The sequence below is a fragment of the Sphaeramia orbicularis genome, unplaced genomic scaffold (genome assembly GCF_902148855.1).
Source record: "Sphaeramia orbicularis unplaced genomic scaffold, fSphaOr1.1, whole genome shotgun sequence".
NCBI classification, from domain to species: domain Eukaryota; kingdom Metazoa; phylum Chordata; class Actinopteri; order Kurtiformes; family Apogonidae; genus Sphaeramia; species Sphaeramia orbicularis.
In genome coordinates, this window is record NW_021941616.1 from 82,310 (window position 1) to 98,511 (window position 16,202).

At 45.2% G+C, this 16,202-nt stretch overlaps 2 protein-coding genes across 5 annotated transcripts; both read left to right on the plus strand.

The window, feature by feature from the left end:
* Nucleotides 1-4,933: 4,933 nt before the first annotated feature.
* ccdc82 (coiled-coil domain containing 82) lies at nucleotides 4,934-9,653 on the plus strand. 3 transcript variants are annotated; one of them, XM_030130278.1, is made up of 3 exons: nucleotides 4,934-5,809; nucleotides 7,582-7,700; nucleotides 7,731-9,653. In XM_030130278.1, exons 1-3 carry the CDS (start codon nucleotides 5,267-5,269, stop codon nucleotides 7,825-7,827), a joined length of 759 nt encoding a protein of 252 aa, XP_029986138.1. In that variant the 5' UTR covers nucleotides 4,934-5,266; the 3' UTR covers nucleotides 7,828-9,653. The 3 variants fall into 3 exon arrangements, with proteins under 3 accessions (XP_029986138.1, XP_029986137.1, XP_029986139.1); XM_030130279.1 differs by having other exon boundaries at nucleotides 4,938-5,809; nucleotides 7,582-7,632; nucleotides 7,805-9,653; XM_030130277.1 differs by having other exon boundaries at nucleotides 7,582-9,653.
* Nucleotides 9,654-9,852: 199 nt separating this feature from the next.
* On the plus strand, nucleotides 9,853-13,828 carry LOC115416503 (THAP domain-containing protein 1). 2 transcript variants are annotated; one of them, XR_003934990.1, is made up of 4 exons: nucleotides 9,853-10,060; nucleotides 11,730-11,922; nucleotides 12,561-13,561; nucleotides 13,630-13,828. XR_003934990.1 is itself a non-coding variant. In XM_030130280.1 (3 exons), the coding sequence occupies exons 1-3, from the start codon at nucleotides 9,990-9,992 to the stop codon at nucleotides 12,969-12,971; spliced, it is 675 nt and encodes a 224-aa protein (XP_029986140.1). In that variant the 5' UTR covers nucleotides 9,853-9,989; the 3' UTR covers nucleotides 12,972-13,828. The 2 variants fall into 2 exon arrangements, 1 of the variants encoding a protein (XP_029986140.1); XM_030130280.1 differs by having other exon boundaries at nucleotides 12,561-13,828.
* Nucleotides 13,829-16,202: the final 2,374 nt, after the last annotated feature.

A 16,202-nucleotide genomic window follows, 5' to 3' on the forward strand; every position in this document is an offset into this window, starting at 1 on the left:
GTGTAAATATTAGCATTTTAGCTTAATAGCTTACAGGTCATGTGACCTATTACCCCAAATCACTGCAGGATCGTAGTACGGTACTGGCTAAATGAGTTACGGTCATTTTTGTGACATTTTAACACTGTTGCTATTTTTAATTATTTTTTAAATGTAAATATTAGCATTTTAGCTCAATGGCTTGCAGGTCATTTGACCTATTGACCCAAAATCACTGCAGGATTGTAGTACGGTACTGGCTGAATGAGTTACGGTCATTTTTGTGACGTTTTAACACTGTTGCTAATTTTAAGGAATTTTTTATTGTAAATATTAGCATTTTAGCTCAATAGCTTCCAGGTCATGTGACCTATTGACCCAAAATCACTGCAGGATATTAGTACGGTACTGGCTGAATGAGCTACGGTCATTTTTGTGATGTTTTAACACTGTTGCTATTTTAAATTTTTTTTAAATGTAAATATTAGCATTGTAGCTCAATAGCTTGCCGGTCATGTGAGGTATTGACCCAAAATCACTGCAGAATCGTAATACGGTACTGGCTGAATGAGTTACCGTCATTTTTGTGACATTTTAACACTGTTGCTATTTTTAAGGAATTTTTTTAGTGTAAATATTAGCATTTTAGCTCAATAGCTTTCAGGTCATGTGACCTATTGACCCAAAATCACTGCAGAATTGTAGTAGGATACTGGCTGAATGAGTTACGGTCATTTTTGTGACATTTTAACACTTTTGCTATTTTTAAGGAATTTTTTAGTGTAAATATTAGCATTTTAGCTCAATAGCTTGCAAGTCATGTGACCTATTGACCCAAAATCACTGCAGGATTGTAGTACGGCACTGGCTGAATGAGTTACGGTCATTTTTGTGACATTTTAACACTTTTGCTATTTTTAAGGAATTTTTTAGTGTAAATATTAGCATTTTAGCTCAATAGCTTGCAAGTCATGTGACCTATTGACCCCAAATCACTGCAGGATCGTAGTACTCCATGGGCTGGTTGAGTTACACCTCTTTTTATTACATTTGAATAATTTCCCTATTTTTAATGAAATTAACATTGTAAATGTTAGCATTGTAGCTCAATACAAGATAAATATTCATTGAAGAGATTGAAACAAAATGTTTTAATCTGTTCAAAGGGTCTGGGGTGTATCCTGAATCACCGCTGCCGGCAAACACGTAGGGCAAGTCACCGCGGACGATAGAATGGTTAAAAACCAGTGAAGAATCACACTGACACGTCTGTTTATTGCCCATCAATAACCCACATTTTATTTTGAAAACCGGAAGATGATCCACGCTGTAGCATCCTTGCGCTGACTTTCTCAACCACCTCCGTGTTTTTACCGTAAAGTGTGCAATACGGGAGCACTGGAAATGTTGGAGCGGCTGGACTGACTTCGTAAAAAGGAGAGTCAGCTGGCTTGACCGCGGAAAAAGAAGAGTCAGCTGGCTTGACCGCAGTATAGTTCTGTGGTGTTTCCACTGGTAGTCCTACAGATGAACACTTCATCAGTTTCTCCTCCACAAAAGAGGAAATTTGCTACAAATCAGTTCAGTTCTTCCAACAAACCCAAATGTGTGCAAACTGTCTTCACAGTCCTTAAACTAACGCTGATGGAGGACAGACTCAGTATTTGACCTTTGTGTCTAAACCCCAAATGAAAGGACAACCACACCAAATGTTCAGTTCTACAATATTTAATGAGTGGGTATGACTGTGTTCTCAAAATATCACGACTTTATTCTCGTTAAATAATGAGTTTTTAAAAGCTATAACTCTATTCTCATAGTTATAAGTGTTTTTTATTTTCTTATGTGGCCCTAATACAGTCATAGAATTAACATACACTGAAACATAATGAAAAGAAAAGTGACCAGAACAAAACAAATGAACACAAGTCATGAAGAGGGAGAGCTCCTACCTGTGTGAGACCCATTATTAGTGCAGTAAACTCCATTATTAGTGCAGTAAACTCCATTATTAGTGCAGTAAACTCCATTATTAGTGCAGTAAACTCCATTATTAGTGCAGTAAACTTCCTAGAAGCAGGTTTCTATCATGCACACCTGTAAACACAAAGACTGAACAATGACAAAACACTAGGAGCCCCGCTAGCTTAGCTTAGCCTAGCATATTACACAAAAGCACTGTACGTGATAAAAACACAAACACACACTGAGTCAAACACAGCGACAACAAAGAACGTCTGTAACATTTAGAGTAAAATATGCGCCTGTGTTGATCATTTTGAACAAGTTATAACATAATATTAACAGGAACATTTGTCTGAACTCAGCTCTCCTCAGCCCACTGAGGAAAGAGTGCGAATATACAGGAAATGACGTCAGCAGTATGTCAAAGGTCACGCCGAATAAACACAATAAATAAATAAATAAATAAAATATCGCGAAAATAAATGCATATAAAACGAGAATATGCTTGAAAATTGAGAGTTGATCAAATAAAAACAACAGATTTGATCAGGAACATGTGAATAACATAAAGGACATTTTTACTGAACTGGACAGAATACGTTTGAGTACTGACTGACTTAACTACCTTTTTTATCAGGACGTGATTTCATTTACATTCAGTGTGTAATTTAATTATACAATGCCCCTACATAACACTAATGGCTCTTCAACATCACTTATAACCTTATCTATAAATAGAACGAGTTCTTCTTCTCAGAACTCATTGAATCCAATAGGCGCTAATGTTAGCAAAAAATTAGCATCATCCTGTTTCTCCAAATGTTGGAGATTTAGTGGTTATGATTTTCTTATCCTCTGTTTATATATGTAGAGTATGTTTATTCGGTGTTGGTTTTCTATTATATTTTTGCTGGTTCAACACATTCTACTGATGAAACTAAAAATAGCTGCTTTGTTTTTCAGTAATCTCTGCTAATATTAGCATGAATGTTATTGTCAGTATGTGTTATCTTCTGATTTTAATGTGCGCTTGGGGTTCATATGTTATTTATGTGTGTAGGCTTTCTTTAACTTTATGTTTCAGTGTAGTTTTACCAGTCGTTATTTTATTAGATAGCGTTAATTTTTTTCCCCAAAAAATTTTATTAACATAATGCCGTACACAAAAAAGATCAACAGCAGTTAACAGTAATAAACATAACATGGAAAACATAATGCTCGAGGTGAGGCAGGAAGAAATTAAATATAAATACATAAATAGGTAAGTAAATAAAATAAATAAATAAAAAATGTACAACTTAAATTCGTTACATAAGGCTTTAGTTTTCACAGCTTTAGAGTTTGTGCAAAAGTTAAGAGTGTCCAAGTAGGATTTTAAGTAGGACTGAAAGACCACAGAGTTAGGTTTCTGCTCACATACACATGACATTTTACTAATAACAAAATGAGATGAAGAATAAACAGTTTCTTAACAGGCAGATCATTAATAAAGAAACCAAATAAAACATATTCAGTTTTGAAGTTTAGAGAAATATCCAATTTTCTATTTAACAAAAAGACTGATGTCACATCAAAAAATGTGACTGAAGGCACATTCCAAAACCAGATGAGCTCATGTTTCATCAGTGTTGTGATGAAATGAGTAAAGAGGGTCAACATGGTCTTGTACTGAACCAGAGCTGAATGAAGTGGAGAACACCTGTGGAACACTTTCACAGACAGCTCTCACACCTTATTCCAGATGAAAAACTTCCTGGTAATAACCAGACTTTTTCCCCAGTCCACATCAAAATATAAATTATTCCAAAAAAAAGACAGAAGCTGCCTTACAAATTGTGTTCCTTTGAATCATTTCTCTAATGCTTTTTTTTTTTTTTTTTACTTGAGAATGGGTCTAAATTTCCTATGTATAATTCAGTGTTGGCTGCTGGTCTTTCAGACAGGGGAAGCTCAGTGTCGCTTACATGGAAAAAAAAATATATTGTCAAGTTCTTTAAACATAAATTTGTCCCTTTGTTCCTTTTTAAGAAAATGCTCAGTTTCCTTATCGTACCAACTAAACAAGAAAACCTGTCCCTTCAGTCCAGTGTACCAGTTAGTCCAGTCCAGTGTACCAGATAGTCCAGTCCAGTGTACCAGTTAGTCCAGTCCAGTGTACCAGATAGTCCAGTCCAGTGTACCAGATAGTCCAGTCCAGTGTACCAGATAGTCCAGTCCAGTGTACCAGATAGTCCAGTCCAGTGTACCAGTTAGTCCAGTGCTTGTGTTTTCTTCCAGGTCAGTAAATGAACAGTTCATGTGGTTTGTGTGATTCCACATCAGAATGTGTGTCGTATTAAACTGAACTGTGTCAGTGAAGGAGCAGATCTGAAAACAGCTGTCAATCAAACCACATTCAGCCTTCGGACCTGTCCTCTGATCGGCACGCGGAAGCTGGGCGTCCGGCCCGGCCGAGCTCCGCCCACAGTTCCATTCGCCCCTGGACACTTGGTGTCTCCAGGGGCGGGACAACAGGTGTCCTGTGTCCAGTGCTGGTCCAGTCTGTAGTGGTTTTACACCAGTTCCACTCAGTCCCATTGAAGTGCATGGACCAATGAGAGAACAGACACGGGAATGGAGGAGGAGTGAACAACATCCAGTCCACTGATCTGGGATCAGACTGAGTCTGAACCAACTGGTCTGAGAGATGAACGGGTTCAACACATTTGGAGTCAATGAAATGAAAACAACTGAACAGATTTGAGCATTTAATGGGAGTCATGTTAGGGTCAGAGGAGCTTCAGCTGTGGTCTGACACAAACACCTGGGACACAACTGGGACTGAGCAGTCTGTCTGACATAGTGGTCATTCTGGGTCCAATGGGAGCTAGCTGCTGTCATGTGTGCAGCGTGTCTTCTCTGCGCATGTGTGCAGCGTGTCTTCTCTGCGCATGTGTGCAGCGTGTCTTCTCTGCGCATGTGTGCAGCGTGTCTTCTCTGCCGCAGAGGTCGCTGTTCGTGTCTGTGCTGTATTTCCACCGTAGAAGAAGAACCCGTAGACACAACAATAACACAGCCGTTAGCTGCTCGGAACCTAAAAACCGACCAAATGTCCGTTTTTCGGTTTTAAATCCAGGTTTCACTCAAACGGCGGCGGAGTGTCAGCGAACGGGACAGAACGTACGCGCGCGCGGAGCCCAACCCGGGCGCCATGTTGTAGTTTTTCAGGCTTTTTGTGGCGCTTTCCGACAGCAGACACAAGCTAACAGCGGCCCGCTCTGCCCCGCTCGTCTCCGCTTCGGTTCCGTTGGATGTCACCGGGCTCCGGTTCCGCTCCGCAGACATGGAGAGTCTCTACAAACGCAAAATGTTCGCGTCCATGCGGAAAACCAAAGTGGCCGCGACCAAGAAGCGGCAGATCGGCCTTCCCGCCTCCATCCTGGACGACAGTGACGAAGGCTCCTTCTCCTCCTCCTCCTCCTCCTCCTCCGGATCCCAGTCTGACTTCCAGAGCTCCCCGGAGGACGACAGCGACCGGGAGGAGGAGCGGGACCGCAGCGAGTCCGGGGCCACGTCCAGCGACGACAGCCGCTCCGTCAGCCGCCGGAAGCGCTCCTTCCTGGGGGGGGACGACAGCTCCTCCTCCTCCAGCCCCGGGGACGAGGAGGCCGAAGAGGAGGACCGGAGCCAGCCCCGGAGGATGGTGCAGCCGCGGAAGAGGAGCCGGCTCCAGCGGCAGGACGAGTCCGACTCCGAGAACGCGGAGGAGAAGCGGAAGGAGGCGGCGGACAAGGCGAAGAGGAGGCAGAGGCACAACAAGCTGTTGGCCCTGTCCAGGAGGATGAAGGCCCGGGTCCCCAACAGGAGGAGGAGCCGCCTCAAGCAGGTCACAGGGCGGGCAGGGGGGACCGGGGACTGGGGAGAGGAAGGAGGGGACCGGGGGGAGGAGGGAGGGGAGAGGAGGGAGGGGACCAGGGACTGGGGAGAGGAGGGAGGGAGGGGACCGGGGGGGGGTGGGAGGGGACCGGGGAGAGGAGAGAGGGGACCGGGGGGAGGAGGGAGAGGACCAGGGAGAGGAGGGAGGGGACTGGGGAGAGGAGGGAGGGGACCGGGGGGAGGAGGGAGGGGAGAGGAGGGAGGGGACCAGGGACTGGGGAGAGGAGGGAGGGAGGGGACCGGGGGGAGGTGGGAGGGGACCGGGGAGAGGAGGGAGAGGACCAGGGAGAGGAGGGAGGGGACCGGGGAGAGGAGGGAGGGGACCTGGGGAGAGGAGGGAGAGGCCCGGGGAGAGAGGAGGGGGGGATTCACAAAAACACCTTAAATATCAGCACATAAATATAAATATATGACATGTCAGCCCTCTGTGTTGTTTTTCTTTTAAATTCTACAGGGTGTCCCATAAGTCTCCATACGTAGGAAAAATAAACGTTTCTTGACATAAACCATTTTTATTTCTATAATATGCTCTATATGACTGCCATTTTGTCGGGAACACATTTCAGTGCATGTCCTCCACTGAAGAAGAACTAGAAAGAAGAAATATAAAGAAATACATGTTAGAACCATATGTATTATGTCTCCTATGTATGGAGACTTATGGGACACCCTGTAGATGTAAAACTACACCAAGTCTTAAGTTCATAGAAACAGTTCAAAGCTTAGTCTCCATGGCAACAGCTCCAGCTGAGCCTGATGGGTATTGTAGTATCTAGAACAGTGGTTCTTAACCTGGGTTCGATGGAACCCTAGGGGTTCGGTGAGTCAGTCTCAGGGGTTCAGCGGAGGTCAAGACACACACTCGACTCATTAGTCGGGTGTGTGTGTCGGGCTAGGTCCGTGTATGTAAACAAACGGCTTCGGAGACTCTTTCTCTGATTGACATCCAATATACGTGGTGTATTATTGTTGCTTACAGCACTACAACACATCCACAAGTGTTTATAATCTCTTCCACTCATCTGACGATGAATTATTTTAGTATTTTCCACATCGTTGTTATGACTTTTGCTACTTCCTGTTAACCACGGAGGCAGCCATGTGTAGCGTTTGTTTACATTTTTCGGTCACCGCACTGGTCAGTTACAATCATGTGATGACCGACGCACCGTCGCGGATGGAGAAATTGTATTACACTAAAGCCGAGCTAGTGCCGTAATAAAACCAAGGTGAAGCCACGCATTTCTGAACTGGTCTCTCAAAGGCAACAGCAGAAGTCACACTGATTTGCAGTAAATATTCATTATTATTGTAGCCTGATGGAAATTAGGTGATGGGTGTGTGTTAAAATGTTAAAAATGATAAATAGCATAAATACAATAAGTTCATTATTGGAATACATAAGGTTAAAAATTAAAACCATTTCAGTGTGGTTGTATTAAAAAGGTCATGTCTTTGTGAAAAGGTATGGAATTTGTTGTGAGTTCATGCACTGTATTGGTTTTGTTCTTTGAACACAGTGATGTTAATGCACGGTTCATTTTGTGCACCAGTAAAACATATGCCGGTGTCTGGAATTTGAAAAAAATCATATTTTATTTTTTAATAAAGAAGGGTTCGGTGAATGCGCATATGAAACTGGTGGGGTTCAGTACCTCCAACAAGGTTAAGAACCACTGATCTAGAGTCAGTCTGTGATGTGAACTGGGTTTGTTCTTCCAGGAAACCGGTGATGATGATGAAGAGTCCAAAGAGGAGCAGGAGGAGGAGCAGGTGGAGGCCAAAGGAGGTGATGCAACAGGAGAAAACGGCAACAAGAAGGAGGAGGAGGAGACGACAGGAAGAGGAGGAGCCCAGAAGAAGATGACAGAAGGAGGAGGAGCCGAGGAGGAGGAGGAGACGACAGGAGGAAGAGGAGCCGAGGAGGAGCCTAAAGGAGGAGGAGTGGAGGAGGAGGAGGAGAAATGATGAAGAGCAGCGTATTGAATGTCAAACTCTGAACTCTGCTGTTCGGTTTCCATGGTTACGTCACTGAGCCTCCACGCCTCATCACTGAGGTCAGCTGAGTGGGCGGAGTCACGCCTGCAAACAGGTGACTGAGGCTCTGCTGAGGATCATGGGTAATGTAGTCTGTCGAGCAGCAGGTGATGTCATGAGGTCAGGTGATTGGACGTGGACTTAAAGCCTTTCTGTTGTATCGTAGCTTTTTCTGTGTGTCTCTAATACTCCAGCGGCGGTCCGCCTGACCTTTGACCTCTCCCTTTCCTTCCTGTTTCCTTCAGAAGGCCGTTCATTTCAGTAGTTTTTAGCTCCGCAGAAACGTCCTGTTGATAAATGCTCAAAGAGATTTTTCAGTTTTTGTGTCAAAGACAAACGGAGGTGGACGTTGTTGTCATAGCAACAGTTTCATCATCAGTGTATCAGCGGTGAGATTTACGCCAGAGGAGGCTCCGCCCCCTCGCTGATGTGGACGTAAACGTTCAGCTCATCAGTAGTTTTTCAGACTCTGTACTCTGAGATTAACGTCACTGATTTGAATTCATCCTGTGGTTTAATGGACAAAGTTTCAACCAGGAACCCCAACAGTTACTGGGGGGGGGGGGATCCAGTCATCCGGCCTTATATGAACTTTAACCCCTGACGGTTCCACCACTGGTCTGAAATTCACTGAAGTGGATTCTGTCCTGATCCAACAACTCACCTGTGGGATCTGATGGGGTCTGATGTGGTCTAATGGGATCTGATGGGGTCTGATGTGGTCTAATGGGATCTGATGGGGTCTGATGTGGTCTCGCATGTCAGGGATGTTAAACTCATGTTAGTTCAGGTTCATTTTCAGACCAGTAGGATCTGAAGTGGATCAGAACCAGTACAATTATCCACAGACTGATGGACATCCCAGTGGATCTACAAACACACAGAACCTTTAATTAGAATATTGGAACAATTACACTGATTAATATGAAGACATTTCAGCTTATCCACATGTTTTGTTGAAGGATAGTTTGTAAATATAAATATTTTCATGTAATTTTCTGTTTTTATGATGAAACACTAGTATAAATGTATATTAGTCTGTATTTATGGGTTCTTCTGTGGCTCTGGTTCTGGTCCTGATCCACTTCAGGTCCTGTCGCTCTGCTTGTGGAACACGGATTGTTCATATTTTCAGTGTCATTTTTGCATTTGTGGGCCTGGACTGGACCCTTTGGCGGCCGGTTTGTAGGCCACAGACTGTATGTTTGACCCCCCCCCCCCCCCCGGTCATACGTTCACTAAATACTGAGTTAATTAAACTCTTGATTGTTTTCAGAGCCGCTTAGTGTGTGTTTAACAGTCTGCTCTTTGTCTCCACATGGGGGCAGAGCCATTAATCGTTCAGGAGTTTGTGTTCACCATCTCATTCGCCTGACGTCAAATTAACGAACGTCTGAAAGCTCAAAGTGGGCGTGGTCTCGTAGATCAGAGCCGTTGGACAGGAGACGTTCACAGACTGTTCTCATTCTGGGTTAAAGCAGTGTTTTTTCTGTTGGAACTGTACAGGAGTTCAGTTAATCCATCTTTAAAAAAACCTTTTGTTTTTGCTGTGTGATGATGCTGCTGCGGTGCTGCCTTCATGTGCTGATGGAAAAAATAGGACAATATGGCTTCCTGTCTTCCATCTTTGAACGATGGGTTCAAGTGCAGTGGGAGCAGTGGGTGTTTTCTGTTTTGGGGTCCTTGAACTCATCACTGCTGTGCATTAACCTGCTTTTGTGTCCGTTCATGTAAATAAAGTTTATAATCACAAAGTCCGACCGTGTGACTGGGTCCTGAACGCCTCACTGCTTTAACGTGGACCTAAATCCATTGAAACATTGTAAGAAAGTAGAAGTGTCCTGTCATTCTTACACAGTGAAGGAGAATGTGGATGAACTCCAGTCTGTCCCAGCTTCTGCGTGCGCCTCCACCTTCCGTCCACTAGGGGGCAGTGGTCGCACACCGGTGTCCGCTCAGGGCCGCTGTTCTCCGGGCAGAAGAAGAGCCTCGGCTCGGTCTCCTCCGCCATCTTTGTTTGCGGCAGTGAAGCCGCAGCGGAGCTCCGCGGAGTTCCAGTCCGGCTCAGAGTGCGTGTTGTCCGGGGAGCAGCCATGGTCCAGACGTGCTCTGCGTACGGCTGTAAGAACCGCTACCACAAAGACAAGGACATCTCCTTCCACAAGTGAGTCCCCGGAGCCGCAGAGCTCCACCTGCCGAGCACCAGCCCCGTCCTCCGGCGCAGGGCTCCGTCCGCCGGACTCCGCTAGCGTTTCTGTCAGTTTAGGGATACAGCTCATGTCGGAGGTCCAAAGTACGGCTCAAACTCCAGCTGGGAGCGGCATTACGGTCTTCACATATGAGCAGTGTAATCGGCTCCCAAACCCTCATTAATTACTGACTGGTTCTGATCATTAATGAACTTTAAGGTCAGCTTCGTCGCCGTTCATTCATTGCGCCTGCGCAGGGTTAGCCTCCGTTCTCTGCGGTGAAACCCAACGGAAAAGGTTAAAATTAGCTCCTAAAACTGCACACAACACGAATATATTAAAGCCGCATCTACCACAACATCACATATATCCCTAAACTTTGTTTGTTTGTCAATTTCATATCGATTTTTTTACGTTATAAAGTGATCGATTAAAACGCGGTGTTTGTGGGCGGAGTTCGGCGGGTGCGTGGCTAATGCTAACATTAGCATCAAGGCTGTGCTCCCACTGTAAACATGGGAAGAAGATCCGGACACGTGACAAGAAGTGAGCCCCCCCCCCCCCCCCTCCTAAATCCTACCTGAACAGGAGCATGCGCACCACACTCATCCTGTCAGAAGTGTGTGTAGGTCTGAACTCCATCAGCAGGTAAAGGATGGAGAACACAGGCCCAGAGAACACTTGTGTTCTGTGTGTGGTTTATATTAAAGAGTGTGCACAGTGTAAAGGACACACAACTGTCCACACTGAAGTCTGAGATACACAACACACGAAATGTAGAACAATCTAAACACATACTGCAGCGGGGGGGGGGGCAGTTTTCAGCAGCAGATATTACTGAAAACTGCACCCCCCCACCCCCCCATCAGAATTAGCTTGTGAAGCTAAAGTGACTTTAGCAGCGAACATGTGGAGCTGTTCTGGTGTGACGGTGAATTTGGTGACCTCTGTCCACTTCATGGCTGATTTAGGAGGGGGGGGGCTGTTCGCACTGGGAAGCCCATTATCAGGCACTGGGAAGCCTTTTGGGACCAGTGCCCCCCCCTCAGCTCCATGCGGGTCTGTCCTGGATTCAACTGGAACACATGTTTCCCTTCATCCCAGAAGAAGAAGAATTAAAAACCCAAACCAGTGCTTTATTATTTCAAAACCACATGGTCCTTCTATCAGGATTTGTTGGAGTTGCATCACCAATAAAATCAACTGGGAAGAAATGTGGATGTTTCCTACAAGTTTTTAATGTCCAATAAGGTTCAGGGGGTGTTTTACAGAAGCCGACACAAATATGAGCCAGTGTTAGAGTTCATACAGGAGCTGAACAGGACGTGTGTCCACTCAGGTGGGAAACGGTGTTCGGACTCTGGGTCCTCAGACCTCAGCAGGTTTAGCACTGATCCACTTACCCAAGGTTTGGTTTACTCTGGGAAAATGTTGGTTTTGCTTTTGGTAATTACGCTAAAAGAGAAGGAAAATGTTACTTTGTTTGTCAGTAATTTTGTTTTGACACTTTTTTATTCAAGTACATTTATGAACAAACCTCCTTGTTTTGTTGTTTTCCAGAAGGAAATGGAACTGTATTTTCAGCACTGATCTGCAGAGGTCTGCGCTCTGTGCTTTTCTAGTTTATTGTGTTTGTTTTCCCAGGTTTCCTTTGGCTCGTCCAGACGTTTGTGGTAAATGGGTGGCAGCGATGAGGAGGAACAACTTCAAACCCACTAAGTACAGTAACATCTGTTCCCAACACTTCACCAAAGACTGTTTTAAAAGAGAGTGTAACAACAGAGTCCTGAAGGACAACGCCGTGCCTTCACTGTTCACCTGCAACCTCAGCATCAAGGTACGCTGGACCTGGACCAGGGGGACCGGGGAGACTGGGGTCAGCTGGGATCAGGTGGGGTCAGGGGGACCGGGTCTGCTGGGGTCTTCAGGGGTCAGGGGGGCCGGGTTCTGAAGGACAACGCCGTCCCTTCACTGTTCCCCTGCAACCTCAGCATCAAGGTACGCTGGACCAGGGGGATCAGGGTCTATGGGGGTCAAGTGGACCAGGGTCATGTGGACCAGGTCTACTGTATGGGGATCATGTGGACCAGGTCTATGGGAGTCATGTGGACCAGGTCTACAGGGGTCAGGCGGACCGGGTCTATGGGGGTCAGGTGGACCAGTGTACGGGGCTCAGGTGGACTGGGTTTACGGGGTTAGGTGGACCAGGGTCAGGTGGACTGGGTTTACATGGGTCAGATGGACCAGGTGGACCAGGGTCAGGTGGACCAGGGTCAGGTAGACCAGGTGAATCAGGGTGAGTTGGACCAGGTCTATGGGGATCATGTGGACCAGGTCTGTGGGGGTCAGGCAGACCATGTGGCCCAGGTCTATGGGGAGTCAGGTAGACTGGGTTTACATGGGCCAGGTGGACCAGGGTCAGGTGGCCCAGGTGGACCGGACCCTGCTGACCCTCTCTCTCTCTCCTGTCTGCAGTCGGAGTCTCTGGACCCCTTCACCTCAGAGATCCACTTCCCCCTCCCTCTGCCTCTGACCTCTGACCCCGTGGAGGAGGAGCGGGAGGCGGAGCCCGAAGCGGCGGGGGGGTGGAGCGACACGGCGGCGGTGTCATGTGACCATAACTACACGGCGGAGGACTCGGCGCGTCAGAAGAAGAGGATCGAACAGCTGGAGGATCAGCTGGAGCGTCTGAGGAAGAAACTGAAGACCACGCAGCAGAAGTGTCGACGCCAGGAGAGGGCGCTGCGGAGGCTGAAGGCCACGCCCACCGCCACACCCACCGCCACGCAGGGGGGGGCGGGGCCCAGGGGACGCACCGGGGCCGCCGGGGACGGATACGTCATTCTGCCCAAACACATGTACCACACACTGAAAGGAATGGAGTGATGGACCAGGACCGGGACCAGGACCAGGACCAGGACCTGGACTGAAGCAGACTGTGTGCATGTGTGACAGGATGTGAACTAAACGTGTGTGTCTGTGTTTGTGTCAGTCATCAGACGGACCCAGACCTCAGAGCCAATCAGGAACCGCCTCAGAACCTGGAGGTGGGACTTTCAGACTGAAGGGGACGGACCTCAGAGAACGGGTCAGAACCGCTCAGCTCTGGATCTGCGTGGACCCTGAACAGAACCGGGTCAAGAACCAGAGCTGATGGTGCGTTCAGGAACTCAGTGACTCTACAGGTTCTGGTCCCTCTGCTGGTGGAGCTGCATCCATCAGAACCAGAACTGGGTCTGGGTTTGTGGACCTAGACTGAAGGATGAACCAGGTCCAGTCTGTGAGACCAGGTCAGCACCCGCACAGATGGACTGGTTCTACAGGTGGACTAGTTCTACAGGTGGACTGGTTCTGCAGGTGGACTAGTTCTACAGGTGGACTAGTTCTGCAGGTGGACTGGTTCTGCAGGTGGACTAGTTCTGCAGGTGGACTGGTTCTACAGGTGGACTGGTTCTACAGGTGGACTGGTTCTACAGGTGGACTGGTTCTACAGGTGGACTAGTTCTGCAGGTGGACTGGTTCTACAGGTGGACTGGTTCTACAGGTGGACCATCAGCTGTTCAAGATCCAATCAGAACTCACATGTGGTTCAGGACAACATCCACATTTAGACTGAATTCAGTTTAGTTGAATTTAATTCAGTTTATTTTATTTCCATTTCTTTTGGTTTGTTTCAGTTTGTTTTAGTTGATTTCTCCTCATGTTTCCACCAGTGGACAAACCAAATACAGCTGAATTCATGTGCATCAGTCTGAGTCTGCTGAGGTTCTTCTTCTTGGTGGTTTTTATGCTTCTGTTGTTCTTTCATTTTTGCTTCTACTGTGTTTGTGTCAGTGAACCGTTCACCACCGTTACCTCCTTCTGCTGCTGTGACCTTTGACCTCCTTCTGCTGCTGTGACCTTTGACCTCCTTCCGCTGCTGTGACCTTTGACCTCCTTCTGCTGCTGTGACCTTTGACCTCCTTCTGCTGCTGTGACCTTTGACCTCCTTCCGCTGCTGTGACCTTTGACCTCCTTCCGCTGCTGTGACCTTTGACCTCCATCAGACCAGTGCCAGCGGTGCTAGTGTCACTGTTTTACTTTTCTCTGCTCCATTTGTTGAATGTCCATCAAACCAGTTCAGTCTGAGTTCAACCATAAGGACAAAAAAAAACAGGCCCCGCCCCCAGGGTGAGAATCCCCGAACTAATTCATTAAACATTCACATCAAATCAACATGTAGCATTTAAACCATTTATTCATATACTGTCATGTGACCAGTTTAGGAACGAGCGTGAGACACACGTGAAATACTGCAAACAACAGAGGAAATACTGCAGCGTCATACATGTAAAGTATATTTAAAAGTACTGACAAGTACACCAGATTACATCAGATCAGATTACATCAGATCAGATTACATCAGATTAGATTATATTAGATCAGATTAGATTGTATCAGATCAGATTACATCAAATCAGATTACATCAAATCAGATTACTTCAGATCAGATTACATCATATTAGATTATATCAGATAAAATTACATCAGATTAGATTATATCAGATCAGATTGCATCAGATTAGATTACATCATATTAGATTATATTAGATCAGATTATATTAGATCAGATTAGATTGTATCAGATCAGATTACATCAAATCAGATTACTTTAGATCAGATTACATCATATTAGATTATATCAGATCAGATTACATCAGGTTAGATTATATCAGATCAGATTACATCAGATTAGATTATATCAGATCAGATTACATCAGATTAGATTACATCATATTAGATTATATCAAATCAGATTACATCATATTATATTATATCAGATCAGATTACATCAGATTAGATTATATCAAATCAGATTACATCAGATTAGATTATATCAAATCAGATTACATCATATTATATTATATCAGATCAGATTACATCAGATTAGATTACATCAAATCAGATTACATCAGATTAGATTACATCAATTCATATTAAATCAGATCAGATTACATCAGATTAGATTACATCATATTAGATTATATCAAATCAGATTACATCAGATTAGATTACATCAAATCAGATTACATCAGATTAGATTACATCAATTCATATTAAATCAGATCAGATTACATCAAATTAGATTACATCAGATTAGATTACATCAGATGAAGGGGCAGATTCACTGGTCAAAGCAGTGACAGAATAAAATACAGAAAAAGTCCATGCATCACAATAATGAAACAAACAAACCACATAAAAACAGTAACAGACTGTAGATATTTACAGCAGAGTACAAGTACAACATGTCAGACAGAAGAGAAACAAACACTGAAACTGAACAGAACCACCTCAGTTTGACAGACAGATGGTGTTATCCAATCAGAGACGAGACGAGAACAAAGCAACACTTCAGCTGGGAGGGGCCAGAAACACTAAGACGAATACAAATAATACTGATAAGAATAATACTAATGATACTACTCATACTAATACTGATACTACTACAGTACTAATAGTGATAATACTACTGTTTTTGTCAGTGTACAGTACGATGGATTCATCTGATTTAACGAGTTAATTTGGACAGCACTAATTATAATCTCATTCATATTATATAAACATAACAGTTGTCCGTCCTCCTCAGAGGACGTCTCATGACGGACAGGTCTATGTGGTCTATTTCTGTCCCTACACTTTAAACTGGAATAGGGCGGGGCTTAGTGATTCCAGAGTGCCTATTGGTTGGAAACAGTTGACAGACGAGGGGTCGGAGTCCTCATGTTCAATCAGCTGATGGATCCAGTACAGGAGGAGGTGACAATATGTGTGTACTGATCTGTGATTGGCTCTGACTCCAACTGTCAATCACATGGGACGTCAACGGAACGGAAAGACGACCCATTTTTGTACGACGGGAAAAAAAAAGACTCAAAAATGAATAAAATAGTGAAACCTGAGGTGAAAACAGGCCTTAGACCAATGACCGCCCCAGGAAGGCCATATAAGGAGTTACATACTGTTACCATGGCAATTTACCCAGGGTGCACCTGCAGCACGGATCTGAGGGTTCATGAACGACTGCCATCTGGACTGGACCCAGGTGGACTCTGTGGGCGGGGCTTAACCACTGAC

Bases quoted from the DNA above. Each gene is read 5' to 3' on its own strand.
- ccdc82 (XM_030130277.1), top strand. From the start codon at position 5,267: ATGGAGAGTCTCTACAAACGCAAAATGTTCGCGTCCATGCGGAAAACC. The intron at 5,810-7,581 runs GTCACAGGGCGG...TTGTTCTTCCAG, and splicing joins GGAGGAGCCGCCTCAAGCAG to GAAACCGGTGATGATGATGA.
- LOC115416503 (XM_030130280.1), top strand. From the start codon at position 9,990: ATGGTCCAGACGTGCTCTGCGTACGGCTGTAAGAACCGCTACCACAAA. The intron at 10,061-11,729 runs GTGAGTCCCCGG...TTGTTTTCCCAG, and splicing joins AAGGACATCTCCTTCCACAA to GTTTCCTTTGGCTCGTCCAG. The intron at 11,923-12,560 runs GTACGCTGGACC...TCCTGTCTGCAG, and splicing joins CCTGCAACCTCAGCATCAAG to TCGGAGTCTCTGGACCCCTT.